Source organism: Crocodylus siamensis, chromosome 4, assembly GCF_052110815.1.
Source record: "Crocodylus siamensis isolate JL-2025a chromosome 4, ASM5211081v1, whole genome shotgun sequence".
Taxonomy (NCBI): Eukaryota; Metazoa; Chordata; order Crocodylia; family Crocodylidae; genus Crocodylus; species Crocodylus siamensis.
In genome coordinates this window covers 130,814,204-130,828,351 of record NC_143398.1, presented here as the reverse complement: position 1 = coordinate 130,828,351, position 14,148 = coordinate 130,814,204, and the positions used below count along the sequence as shown (strand labels likewise).

At 44.9% G+C, this 14,148-nt stretch overlaps 1 protein-coding gene across 1 annotated transcript in view; it reads left to right on the top strand.

Moving 5' to 3' along the window:
* Positions 1–14,148, top strand: part of SMC1B (structural maintenance of chromosomes 1B) — a 66,206-nt gene that overhangs the window by 16,298 nt on the left and 35,760 nt on the right. Inside the window, exons 5-8 of the mRNA XM_090041121.1 lie at positions 1,731–1,969; positions 2,393–2,651; positions 5,064–5,204; positions 7,443–7,525. Of these exons, the coding sequence (XP_089897247.1) occupies positions 1,731–1,969; positions 2,393–2,651; positions 5,064–5,204; positions 7,443–7,525 (722 nt within the window). The remainder of the gene's footprint in view (positions 1–1,730; positions 1,970–2,392; positions 2,652–5,063; positions 5,205–7,442; positions 7,526–14,148) is intronic.

Genomic DNA, 14,148 nt, shown 5'->3' with positions numbered 1-14,148 from the left:
CGTGAGGCGCGCGGTGTCAGCCCTAGAGAGGGCAAGGCCCCAGAGCGGGGCAGAGACAGAGCGCGAGGCGCTAGGCATCAGCCCTAGAGAGGGCAAGGCCCCAGAGCGGGGCAGAAACAGAGCGCGCGGCGTCGGCCCTAGAGAGGGCAAGGCCCCAGAGCGGGGCAGAGACAGAGCGCGAGGCGCGTGGTGTCGGCCCTAGAGAGGGCAAGGCCCCAGAGCGGGGCAGAGACAGAGCGTGAAGCGCTAGGCGTTGGCCCTAGAGAGGGCAAGGCCCCAGAGCGGGGCAGAGACAGAGCGCGAGGCGCGTGGTGTCGGCCCTAGAGAGGGCAAGGCCCCAGAGTGGGGCAGAGACAGAGCGCGAGGCGCTAGGTGTTGGCCCTAGAGAGGGCAAGGCCCCAGAGCGGGGCAGAACAAGCGAGGTAGCGAGCCAGACCCAAGGGCGCCGGTAGAGAGGGCGGCGATAGCGAGCCGGCCCAAGGGCGCTGGTAGAGAGGGCGGCAGTAACGCTCTAGACCCAAGAGGGAGCCAGTGATTAGCTGGATGCTGGCGAGAACCCGGCCCAGGGGGTGCCGGTATTAGGCGGCGCTAGCGAGCCGGACCCAGGGGGCGCCAGCGATTAGCTGAACGCCAGCGAGACAGGTCCAGGGCGCAGGGAGCAGGCTGGAGATAGGAGCCCGGCCCAAGGGGGCGCCAGGTGGGCGAGGAGCCCCGGGGCCTGAGAGAGAGAACGAGGGCACCTGAGGGGCAAGGGACTATACAAACATCCCCCAGAACAGCTGCGAGGCTTGGGGCGTGCTGAAGGGGAGGTTTGGAGGCACGCATAGCCCTTAAGGCGGGGCGCATATAGATACCCCATTCTGGAGTAGGGACAGGAACATCAGTACCGTCCACTAGGGAAACAGGCAGCCTCCCATACTACTTATTGGTCATCAAAGTCGTGGCGGGCGAGATTCTGAGGGTGCTACGTTCACCCTAACGTGACGGTAGGGGGCGCTAGGGAGTTCACGGCCGCCCCTAGGCCCCGCTCCCTCACACCAGCGTTATGTGTATCACCGTCCAACCACTGAAAAATGGTGGTGGGGGCACTTTAACTAAAGCTCGTTTGATAAGCTTCAGTTAAAGCACCCCTGGCACCATTTTTCGCCACAGGGATGCCGATACATGTGATGCTTCAGGCACTTTAATTGAGCAGCTCTCAGAGCCACTCTAATTTAAGTGCTTTCTCCTCCCCGACCTCCTGGAGCACATGTATAAAAGCCGAGAGGGCCTAAACCTACAACTTGTTATTCAACCATAGTAAACCATGTTCAAGTGCCTGGAATTTTCTGAACTTTTGGAAACTGAGTTGATTTCTCCTGTTCACTTTTTCTGTTGAGAGTTCAGTAATACTGTATTGTTAAGTGTGTTTTCTGAAAGCATAAATAAGGAAGAACAGTTCTAAGTGGCCATTTTTCATAATACTTAACTGAATTAGGTTAGAATGCATAGTTTAGATTTACAAGATGAATTATGTAAATATTTAATTAAAAAATAAAGAAATGACAGTTTAGGTCTGGCAAAGGTTACAGTAACTCTACAGAACTATACAGCTGAGTTTTGTGATTAGGCCACGTTACTGAAATAATCATGAGTACCAATACACCACTTAATGTTGGGCCTGAGATCAGACCATTACTGATCCAAAACTTTTTTTTTTAAAACTACAACTAAAATGTTACTGTTTATAGGCAGAGCGTTACCAGATGCTGCTTGGAGAGCTGAAAGAAAACAGGATACAGCTGCAGCTCTTTCAACTTTATCACAATGAGAAAAAAATTGAATTTCTGCAGAATAAATTGGATGAAAAGAATACGGAGATACGTAGCAAGAAAGACTCCCTTTCTAATGCTGAAGATACCTTTAAAGCCAAGAAAAAAGTATGTGGTATACTAAATAGAGACCAGCAGAGCATAGAAAAAGAAATGAAGTAAGTTTCCCATGTAGTTCCTGTGATTGTACAGAATTCAGTCTTTAAGTTAGTTTACATTGTAAGCCATTCTTCAGAATATATTTTCTCATAAAAAGAATGGTGAAATCTTAGCTGAGTTAAATTTTGCTACAAACTAGTGGAATTAGGAGTTCACCTACTGTTTCAGGGACTGATTTGTCACTTTTTTTTTTGGACTATACCATAAGAGTGCAGGTGTTCAAACCAGTAGCATTATGCTTTACTTCAATTTACACATCTAGCTTCAAGTTTGAGTCAAAACCTTCTAGGCTGAAATGTCACATGGTTTGTCATAGTAGAAATGTGATTTAGAAAAAAAAAGAAACATTCTTCTGTCTTCTGCCAGACTGCATTTCTTAATTTTTCTAAAGCATAACATTGACAAATATGTTTTTTTTAAAGGACTATGGAAGCATCCTTGTCTCAGAAGAGGCCCCGATACATTAAAGCAAAGGAGAATACTTCTCACCAAATCAAAAAAGTAGATATATCTAAAAAATCCTTGAAGGACAATGAGAAACAGTATGGTGCACAAAAGCAAGGCATAAAAGAAATGGAGACAGAGCTGGCTGATATTGAGACAGCATGGGCAACATTTAAAAAGAAATTTGAGGAAGAGATGGTACAGAGAGGAACAGATATTGAACTGGAAGAAAGTCAGGTGATTTTTGTAGGGCAGAAAAGCAAAGACTCTTGCCATTGACTTGAAAGGTGCCACTGTTTCATCTGTTCTTTGGAAAGGGGGTCTATAGACTAAACTGCAAATAAGAAAAAAATAATTCAATTAGTAAGATGAGAAAAATAATGCTATTCCCCCTTTTCTTGCACTTCTTACACTATTGTTTTTAGAAACTGGCAATTATAGAATCTTTTTGGACTTAAAATACTTGATACCAAGGTTCCTTCTAAGGTTTGCGCGTGTGTGGCCACGCACAAGTAAAAGGCTGGCTGCACAAAGACTTCTATAGGCCACGCACCCACCAGGATAGGAGCTGGGCTGTGGCGTAGGACACTTACAGAAGGTAAGCTCCTCCCCGAGCCAGAGGCGGGAGCCTGGCGTGGGCTCTGCTAGCTCCAGGGAAATGCTCCGCTCCCCCGGCTTTGCCTCAGGGAGCGAGGAGGCACATGGCGTCAGGGCTGGGGAATGGAGCACTTCCCTGGAGCCGGCAGAGCTCATGGAGCAGTTCCCCGGAGCCGGGAGAGCCTGCACCACCCACCAGCCTCCATCTCTGCCTTGCCTCACCTCACGGAAGAGCTGCTGTCTGCCCTGAGTGAGGCTCTGCCAGCTCTGGGGAAATGCTCTGTGGGCTCTGGGGAAGTGCTCCATTCCCCAGCCCTGACGCCACATGCCTCCTCGCTCCCTGAGGCAACATGGGGGAGTGGAGCAGTGTCCTGGAGCCGGTGGAGCCCGCGCCAGGCCCTAGCTCCTAGGCCCCCAGCCCCAAAGGCCCTGGGCCCCAGCCCATGCTGCTTGCCCCAGCTGAGGAATGAGGAGCTCATCTACAGTAAGTGTCCCACGCCGCACTGAAGCGGCATGCTCACGGACCGCTACTCCTTAGAGGGAACATTGTTTGATACCTCTGTCTTTGTGGGAAAAATCAGTTGTAATTTCCTTTTCAATATTTATGACTTATAGTATGAAGCTCTATGAGTGAGACGACATACCCATATTTTTCTTTAATGTTAAGGTCCTTGGTCTCCCTTAATGCAGAAGAGGTAAGAGAGCTGTCAACCATGTGTGTTTGGACTTTTAATTTATTTTTAAACCAGCAAACTCATGGGGTAAATTATAAAAAGAACTAAAGGAAACAAAAGGAAAAAGAAACTAGTATCTAGAATTTGTTTAGCATATGTCATGTTACTGTAAATCAGCAGGAAATTATCCAGTAAATTGCTCACAAAAATATAAGTGCTAGCACTTTTAAGGAAGGGGATAATTCAAGCTTCCAAGAAGTGCCAGTCATAGAGAAGTTTTGGAGAGTACAGGCAGCCCCCACTTAATGCTGTTTCGTGTACTGTTATTTCACTATAATGCTCATTTAAAATTAATACCTGATTTCACTTAGCACTCAGCAGGTTTCATTATAATGCTCATGGTCACCATCTTGGGTCATTAAAAACAATTGTGGTTGCCATCTTGGGTCGTCAAGTACTTTTGGTTTCACTTAACACTCGTTTCACTTAACTCTTGGTTTTTCAGGAACCAGTTAAGAGTGCTAAGCGGGGTTGCCTGTAAAACTAAGAGTGTATTCAAAGATACACACTTTTGAGAGTGTTGGAGACAGTATACACCTTTCTGAGTGTAAACCAGATTAATTTTAAGCAATAGTGAAAAGTCTTCTTTAATGATCACCAAAACAACTCCCCACAGCAGTACCCAGCTACTGTGGATAAAATTTGAAATTGAGGTAGTTCATATCTTATTTTAGGCTGTTTTGTGAGGAAAGCACACCAGTCATTTTGCACCGAGTTCATGTTTCGCACCCTCTCTGCATGCTTTGTGTATGTACGTGCATTCTTTGTTCTTTATTTCTTTTATTCCGTTAATATTTAAGTTCCACAGAACCTGATGGGTGAGGTACTTTCTTTTTTTTCCACTTACCAGGAAAATTTCCTAGTCCAGTCTAATAAAAAAAAAATGTTAAGCTCTTGGTGTAATTTACAAGGTTGCCCAAAAATCTTAATTAGCTATTTAAGCTGTTTTACTAAAATAATCATGCTGTACTTAAAACTTTCCAAATTTTTGAGCATCACACACTAGATGATACCTTGGCCTTTTCCTGTCCTGCAGAACATGCTAGATGATATCTTAGCCTTTTCCTGTCCTGAAACATTTTAAAAAGTTGTATTCTTATGACAACATTAAAAAAACACTTTAAACAGAAGGCAAATACTAAAGACTAAGATGTGAATTCCATTTGTCATTAGATTTGAGTGTTCATACTTGACTTATCAAGGATTCAGACTATCCGATTACTAAGGCTATTAACTTGCTAATCAAGAACAAAATGTAATGAGACTTTATTTTATGTTTAATGGAGTAAGTTATTAATTTTTAATGCCATTTGTACAGCTGGATCAGTATAAACAGCTAAAAGAACTAGTAAGAAAGAAAGTAGCTATACTGACGCAGCAGTTAGAAAAACTTCAGTGGGAACAAAAAGCAGATCAAGAAAGAATGGCACTTGACCAGAGGAAGCAAAAAGAAATTGAGGTACTTAAATCAAAGTGGAATTAATTTAACTGGGGGGAAAAAACCCTGTTGTCCTTTCTCTGTCCTTCCTCTCCCCTTCCAGTCTAAATTCTTTATATAATCATATCTTTGCAAAACATCTAAATATAATAAAAATATCTATACTTCTTTTCTGATACACCTACAGAAGGTATGGAATGTCTCTTTGTTTTTATGAAATTAATCTCAAAGGTATGGCTATACAGTGCAAACCAGCTCCTCACAGATACCATGAGGTAGCTCTTTGTGTGCCAGCTCCAGAACTAGAAGCAGTAGCTGCTTATATACATGCTTGGGAGTGGAGGGTGGGCATTTTAATTAAAGCAGTTTGTGGAGAGCTGCTGTAATTAAAACCCCAGTGTGACATATATTAAGCCCTGACATGTTTAAAAATGGCCACAGGACACTTTAATTAAAGCTCATTTGACAAGCTTTAGTTAAAGTGCCCCAGTGGCCAATTTTAAATCTGCAGGTACTTATACATGTGACACTGCAGCTATGCTAGAGCATTCTAATTAGAACATGTCAGAGCACATGTATAGTCACTCAGGACGTCTGCTTACTACACCCAAGCTAATTTGCTTTACAAAGAAAACCAACACGTCACCTTGGAAAATCCATTCTAGCAGTTACCAGTCCTGAAGGTAATTAAGTGCTTGTTAATCTGGGGCTGCACTTACGGCACAGTGGTAGGTTTTCCAATTATGTACTTGTATCTCTTAAGTTCTTTAGCTCACTAGATTTGGCCTCCTGTTTTGATGCCTTTTTTGAGCAGAGCATTTCAAAGCTAGCTCTCAGAGGTGAGGGGTGTTGTACTATTTAATCTTCCAAGAGTGAGAATACCCAAAAGCAATTTTTTAAGTGAATTTTTTTTAGTCTATATATTCAGATGCTGCAGTCCTTTGCCACTGCCCACTTTTTTGTAGTTCTGACCTGGTCTGTTTTACTTGGTGGAGAAAAAAATGAGGAAAATTGAAAGTGTGCACAATTTCTATGAACCTGTGTCTGAATGTTCAAAGATGGAATCCATTCCTGCTTTTGAAGGAGAGAAGACATATGGTAATACTCCAGAGCAGGGCTTCCAAATGGTGACCCACAGGCCACATCCATCCCTTGAGGTATTTCCTGCCCAGCTGCCACTCCCCTCCATTGTTCTTGCTGCTGTGATAACTAGGATCTCGAGCCAGGGGTCTCAGTGAACTTGCTCCTGTGCAGCGTCGAAAGGGATGGCTCCTGCTGTGGGCTGGGAGGAGAGGGAGGTTCTTACACTTTCAGTGCAGTGGGACAGCTGTCTTGCCCATGCAGTGAGGGTCCTGGAGAACCCACATGATGTGCAGCCTGGGTCCTGTGGCTACTGTGCTGTGTGGCCCCTAGCTACTCAGAAGTTAGACAGCTATGTTCTTGAGTAAAAAGTACAATTAAAATAAAAATTGTCATAAAACAGAACTAATTATTCTAGGTCTTCAAACTGTTCTGAGCTTTGAGAGTCTGTCATCCTGTACAACATAAACAGAAGGCACCAGAATTTTTTCTGAGTGGGGGGGGAAAGGGGGCTACCTTAAATCAAAACAGCATGGTTCATTTCACTTGGGAACATATTTTCTGTAAAAACAATAAGAAATGTCAATTAGATCTAATTTTAGCTGATAGTTTCTTTATGGGATTTTTATACTAAGTATTTTAATATTTTCAAATAACTTTTTGGAGCACAAAGTTAAAAATAAAACATTGAAGTGAGAATATAAATATAATTTTCACTTCATCATATACTCTACACTTTATTATACTGTCGGATGGAACAGTTTTAAAAGGCTGGTTATTTTACTTGCTTTTTTCTGTTCGTAGATACAATGCTGTGAGGTTGAATTGCAAAATCTGTGGAGAGACATGGTTTTAAAATTGGAAATATTTATAAAAGTATTTCTTCATTGCTTACGTGGTGGTTATGAAATATCAAGATCCCTTCACTTTGAAGAATCTGTTTGAGTTGTGCCACAATATTGAAAACATATTGTCATTTTTTCTTGATAGATTCATTTCAGGTCACTGTTCACTAAATGCTCAAAGTGATATGCTGTGACTTGGTAATAAAATATGCATTGAAGCCAGGGTTAGCCACCACGTAAATCTCAATACCACACATTAAATGCTTACAGCCATTAGCAAATTGATTTTAGAGTTACTTAATATTTTCATATTACATTCTTTTTGTTTGTTTAGGAAAGTATAAAGCAAGCTGAGGAACAAATAGAAGATCACAAAAAAAGAATAGAAAAGGTGGAGGAATATACCAAAGCATGCATGTAGGTGTTTTGTTGCTGTCATTCTTTAAAATAAGTTTCAGTTGTGACTTTAGCGTTCCAGATGTTATTCAGGTAGCTGCCTATAATTTTTGGCAAGATCTATCTTTTACCAAAATAATATTGTTTAGTTTGATTTAAATGCTGTTGACTTGGTTTTGGTTTAATTTTCCAGTTGATCTGACTATTTAAATGTGTCGCAAGCAAGAATTCCTCAAAGATTCTGTTTTCAGACATTTCAGATAATTGCTTCCCCTATGTTATATGTATACATATACAAGGAAGGTGTCCTCAGTACAAACTAGATAATAGTCCATAAAACTAAACAGCAGCCGATTTTATCCAGTACTGATTAGAGATTTGATTTGCATCAAAACAGGGAAGGTACAGTCATTTACACACGAAACTTAAGTGACAGTTACTTCAAATTAGCCATAATTGTTCCAAGGCAAAGCATTAATTTGGATAGAATCATAGAATAGTTGGACTGCAGGGACCTGTAAGATCGCCAAGTCCAGTCCCCTGCCATGATCAGGAGGTAGTTGAGCTCAAATGAGCTCAATGGGGTGCTTGTCCAGCCTCCTTTTGAACACCTGCACGGATGGTGACTGCACCACCTCTGCGGGGAGTGTGTTCCAGATTCTAGGTGCGCTTATGCAAAAGAAGTTTTTCCTTATGTCCAGCCTAAATTTTTCTGCGATTAGCTTGTGCCTGCTCATCCTCGTCCTCCCAAGGGGTGCCTTTCTGACAAGTTGATCCCTTAGATCTTGGTGTTCACCCTTGACATACTTATAGGTGGCTATCAAGTCACCTCTTAGTCTTCTCTTATGCAGACTGAACAAACCCAGTTCCCAGAGTCTCTCCTTATACGACCTATCCTCCAGGCCCCTGATCATACAGGTGGCCCTTCTCTATAACCTTTCAAGCTTATCCACCTTCTTGAAGTGCGATGCCCAGAACTGGACACAGTACTCTGCTATGGCCTCACCAGTGCTGAATGGAGGGGGAGGAGCACCTCTCTGGATCTATTGGCAATGCATTGGCTGATGCACACCAGAGTTACAGTTGACCTGCTGGCAATTTTATTGCGCTGATAGCTCATATCCATCCTCTGACAGTTGTCACCCCCAGGTCCCTTTCAGATGCAGTGTCAGCCATTGGATCACCACTCATCTTACAGTTATGCTGAGGGTTCTTCCTACCCAGATGAAGGACCCAGCACTTGTCCCTATTGAACCTCAACTGATTACGTTGAGACTGTAGGACCAGCCAGTCAAGGTCATTTGGATCCTTGCCGTATCCTCAGATGTGTCTGTATTTCCCCACAGCTTGGTGTTATCTGCCAGCTTAATCATTGTGCTTTCCACTCTAACATCTTTATCAATGATTTCAGTGGGGAAGAGCACAGGCCCAAGCACCAATCCCTGGGGGGCACCACTCAAGATAGCCCTTCAGAATGAGGCCAGCCCATCAGTTACAACTCACTGGGATCGGCCTGTGAGTCAGTTGCCAACCCACCTCACTATAGACTGGTTTAGCCCTGTACCCTCCAACTTATTTGAGAGAATCTCATGGGACACAGTATCAAAGGCCTTGCTGAAGTCTAGGTAGATGATGTCAACCACATGTCCCATATTCAGTAAGTTAGTTACCTGGTCATAGAAGGACACCAGGTTTGTTAGGGATGACCTCCCCTTGACAAAACCATGATGGTTGTTTCTTAATACCCTGCCAATTATGAGCTTGTGGTTGATGGCCTCCTAGACATTTTTTTTGAAGATTTTTCCCAAGACCAAAGTCAGACTGACCAATCTATAGTTGGCAGGGTCATCCCTCTTCCCTTAAAGATGGGTACCACATTAGCCCTCTTCCAGTTGTTTGGGACTACTCCTGAGTTCCATGACTCTTTGAACACCGCTATGAGGTTGGCCAGTTCTTTCAGGACTCTTGGATGCAGGTCGTCTGACCCAACAGACTTGAAAACGTCCAAATATTCTAAAAGTATTTTCACCTGTTTGGGACTGATTTCATGTGGACTGCTGTCTTCTTCATATTCTCTGGTCCTCTGGACAGGTGACATGTTCCCACCTGATTTCAAGAATACTGGTGCAAAGTAAGTATTTAGGAGCTCTGCCTTTTCACGGGGATCAACTGTGGGCTGCCCCTCCATATTCAGTAGGGGTCTGAGAGTGGAGCTTGATTTTTTTTCTTGCTCCATGTGTACTATAGGAGGACTTTTTGTTGTCTTTTAATTTGGTTGCCAGTTTGATCTCTATGCATGCCTTGGCTTTCCTTGTCTCATACCTGCAGACTCTGGCTGTATGTGTGTATTCCTCTCTGGATGCTGCACCATTTTTCCATTTCATGTACCTTTGTTTTTTTCTTTTTTAGAAGTTCTCTAATGTCCCTGTTGAGCCAAGTGGGTCTCTTGGCCCCTTCCCATGTTTTTGACCACATGGGGATGGCCTCTTTTTGAACAATGGGAATTGCCTCCTTAAGGAAGGACCACTCTTCCTGAACTCCCAAATCATCCAGTTACTGGTTGTGAAGGGCCTTTCTAACTAGACTCCTGAGTTTACTGAAATCTGCCCTTCTGACTCCAGGACTTTTGTTCTGCTGGCAGAATCCCCAGTCTTTCGGTGGATGGTGAATCTGATCAGATCATGATCACTGTTGCCCAAAGTACCTCCAATCTTCAGGTTGCTTACCATGTCTTCCCCTTTGGTCACCACCAAATCCAGAGTAGCATTACCCCTAGTCAGTCCCTCCACAGTCTGTGTCAAGAACAGGTCGTCTATAGCTGCCAAGAAGTTGGTTGATGTACTGGAGCTGGCTGAATGGTCTTCCCAGATGTCAGAGTAGTTGAAGTCTCCCATGACTATCAAGTCTTTAGTGCTGGCTGTTTTGGTCAGTTCCCTGGAGAATGCCTGGTTGCTTTTCTCTTCTTGGTAGGGAGGCCTATAGTAGACACCCAACATCAGGTCCCTTTCTCCTGAGCCAAAGGGTCTCAAGGGGCCTCTCTGTACAATCAAATCTGTAATCTGCAGGAATGGGTATTGCTTTCACAAAGAGGGCTATCCCTCCACCCTTTTTCCCAGCCCAATCCTTCCTGTAGAGCCTATAGCCCTCAATATCCACTGCCCAATCATAAGTATTGCACTAGGTCTCTGTCAGCTCAGTGAAGTCAAATTCCTCGTCTGCCAGAAGGAGAGCTAGTTTGTCCTGTTTATTGCACATTCTTCGGGCATTCCCATAAAGACAGCTGAGTTCACCCCTAGTTTTCTCAGGTTTTCTGTCCCCCTGCAATTGTCTTGGGGCACTGGTACTCATCCAGACATGGGCAACTAGTGTCACCTTAGTCGGGGGGGGGCATGTGCCCCCATAGCGACTGGGGATGTGTGTTTCCACACAGCCAATGTTGCTGATGGGGGAGGGGGTCTCCCGTGGCTGATCCTGCCAACCAGGGTTGGGGGTCTCCATGGCTGTTCATGAGACAGCCAATCACTGCAGCCACTTCCAGAAGTGGCTGTGGCTGCTCCTGGGAGCACCATGGCACTCCACTCCGTGGCTGGAGCTTGCAGGGGGGACACCAGTGCTCCTACCTGCCCCCCTGCCTGTTGCCTAAGCAGCGAGCATGGTGAGTCAGGGGGTGCACCAGCACTCCTAGGGGGTGCATGTGTACCCCCTATGCTTTGCTACTACATCCGGATGCCCCCTGCTTGAATATCCTCCAATGATACTTCATTGATACTTAATGTGGGACAGTGGACCTGTCTGTCAGGTCTGGGATTTGCTGCCAAACAAGACGCTCAAATCTGAAGCACAGTAGCATTCTTGTTTTAGCCCAGTGATCCACAAGGTCTGAGTAAGAGGCTAAAATAGCTTTGTAGTGCTTTTGTAGAAATAAACTGGATTGTGATTTAGAATCGCAGCTTAGTTTCTAGTCCATGTCTCCTCTTCTTCTCCTTCACCATTTTCTCCTCTTGAGTGTATGAAGTAACATGAACCAGTCTTACTTGGCACATATTACTTACTTTCAATCTGGCCGAGCTATGCTGGTTTGTACATTTTATGGTTGGAATCAATGATTCATAGATTCTGGGGTCAGAAGGAACCTCAACAGATCATTGAGTCCAACCTGCTGCTTAGGCAGGAGTGTGCTGGGGTCATATGACCCCAGCCAGATGCCTATCCAGCCTTCTCTTAAACAACCCCAAGGTAGGGGAGAGCACCACCTCCCTTGGAAGCCCATTCCAAATTTTGGTCACCCTTACCATGAAGAAGTTTTTCCTGATATCTAGCCTAAATCTGCTCTCTGTCAGTTTGCGACTATTGTTCCTTGTTACCCCAAGAGGCACCCTGGTGAACAGAGCATCTCCAATCCCTTGCTGCGTCCCCTTAATGAATTTGTAGGTGGTCACAAGATCACCTCTCAGCCTTCTTTTGCAGAGGCTGAAGAGGTCCAGGTCCCTCAATCTCTCTTCTCATAGGGCTTGTCCTGTAAGCCCCTAACCATGAGTGGCCCTCCTCTGGACCCTGTCAAGTCTATCAACATTCTTCTGGAAGTACGGTGCCCAAAACTGGACACAGTACTCCAACTGCAGTCTGACCAGTGCTGCATAGAGGGGAAGTATCACCTCCTTGGTTCTATTTGTCATTCATTTGCTGATGCATGATAAAGTGCGGTTAGCTTTGCTGATGATTTTGTCACACTGACGACTCATGTTCATGTTGGAGTCCACTAGGACTCCAAGATCCCTTTCCACTTCTGTGCTGCTGAGAGGGTCACTTCCCAGCCAGTAGGTGTGCTGGATATTTTTGTGCCCTATGTGCAGCACTCAGCACTTGTCCTTGTTGTACTGCATCCTATTGTGTACTGCCCACTTTTCTAACCTGTCCAGGTCTGCCTGCAGTCGTTCCCTACTCTCCAGAGCGTGCACTTCACCCCACAATTTAGTATCATCCACAGACTTGTACAGACTACACTTCACACCCACATCCAAGTCACTGATGAAGATATTGCAGAGTACAGGTCCAAGGACCGAACCCTGCAGGACCGCATTACCCACATCCTTCCAGGTTGATACTGACCTGTCTACTACCACTCTCTGGGTGCAACCACTAAGCGAATTTGCCACCCACCGGACCATGTAAACATCTGTCATAGCCTCTTAATTTATTTCTGAGACTAGGATAAGATACCATATCAAAGGCCTTCCTAAAATCCAAGAAAAAGTCATCCACCTCTACTCCCATGTCTAAGCATTGTGTACCCCTGTCATAAAATGAAACCAGATTGATCAGGCATGATCTACCTGCTACAAATCTGTGCTGTTTGCCCTGCTGCATTATTTTTCCTGCTGGACTTCCACAAATATGATCCTTCATAATCTTTTCAAAGACCTTTCCAACGATGGAGGTGAGACTGATTGGCCTTTAATTACTCGGCTCCTCCTTCCTCCCGCCTTGAAAATAGGGACCACTTTGGCCCTTTTCCAGTCCTCCAGGACCTGACCTGAGCACCATGAGTGCTCAAACAGCTGTGCCAGTGGTTCTATGACACCAACCAATTCCTTTAGTACCCTCAGATGCAGCTCATCTGGGCCTGCTGACTTGAACACATCCAGTCCATCCAAGTGACTCTGCACCAAGTCAGTGTCAACAGTTGGTAGGCTGGTGTCCCTCTGATGCCCATCTAAGAACTCATTAGGAGACTTATCTTGAGCCCTGTTCAGGAACACTGAGACAGAAAAATTATTGAGCAGCTCAGCCTTGTCCTCCCTCTCTGTCACTAATTGCTCCTGCTTGTTCAGTAGTGGTCCTATGCTGCCCTGCACCTTCCTTTTACTCCCTACATACCTAAAAAAAGACTTTTTGTTATCTTTAATTTGTGTTGCCGGCCTCAGCTCTGTAGTTGCTTTGGCCTTTCTGACTGCCTCCCTGCAAGTGCAGGCCAAGTAGGAGTATGGTCCTCCTCGGTAGCTTCCCCCTTCTACTGCCTGTATGCCTTCTTTTTTGCCCTTAGGCTCCCCTGGATGTCCCAGTTTAGCCAGGGCAGCTTTTTGGCTCCTTTCCCCCTTTTCCCTCATACTGGGTTAGTTTCCCTGTGTGCCTGAAGGATCACTTCCTTTAGGAACGACCACCCTTCCTGGACTCCCATCTCACCAGTACTCTTCTCCTGCAGTGCATCATTGACTAGACTCCTAAGCACACTGAAGTTAGCCTTCCTAAAGTCAAGCACTTTCACCCTACTAATTATCTTTTCCACCCTATGCTGTACAGTGAATTCGATTGATTCATGGTCAGTGTCCCCAAGGTGACCACGAATCTGCAGCTCCCCTACCAGGTCTTCCCCCATAGCCAACAACAAGTCCAGTAAGGCATTCCTCCTAGCAGGACTGTATACCTCCTGCGTTAGGTGAAGGTCCTGCATGCAGGTTAAGAACCTACATGAATGGTTGGATTTGGCTGACTGCTCCTCCCAGCAGATGTCAGGGTAGTTTAGGTCCCCCATGACAACTATGTCCCTAGACTGTATGGCCTTGGAGAGTTGCCTCAAGAATTCCAATTCTAGCTTTTCCTCTTGGTGTGGTGGTCTGTAGCAGATCCCCACCACCAAGTCTCTT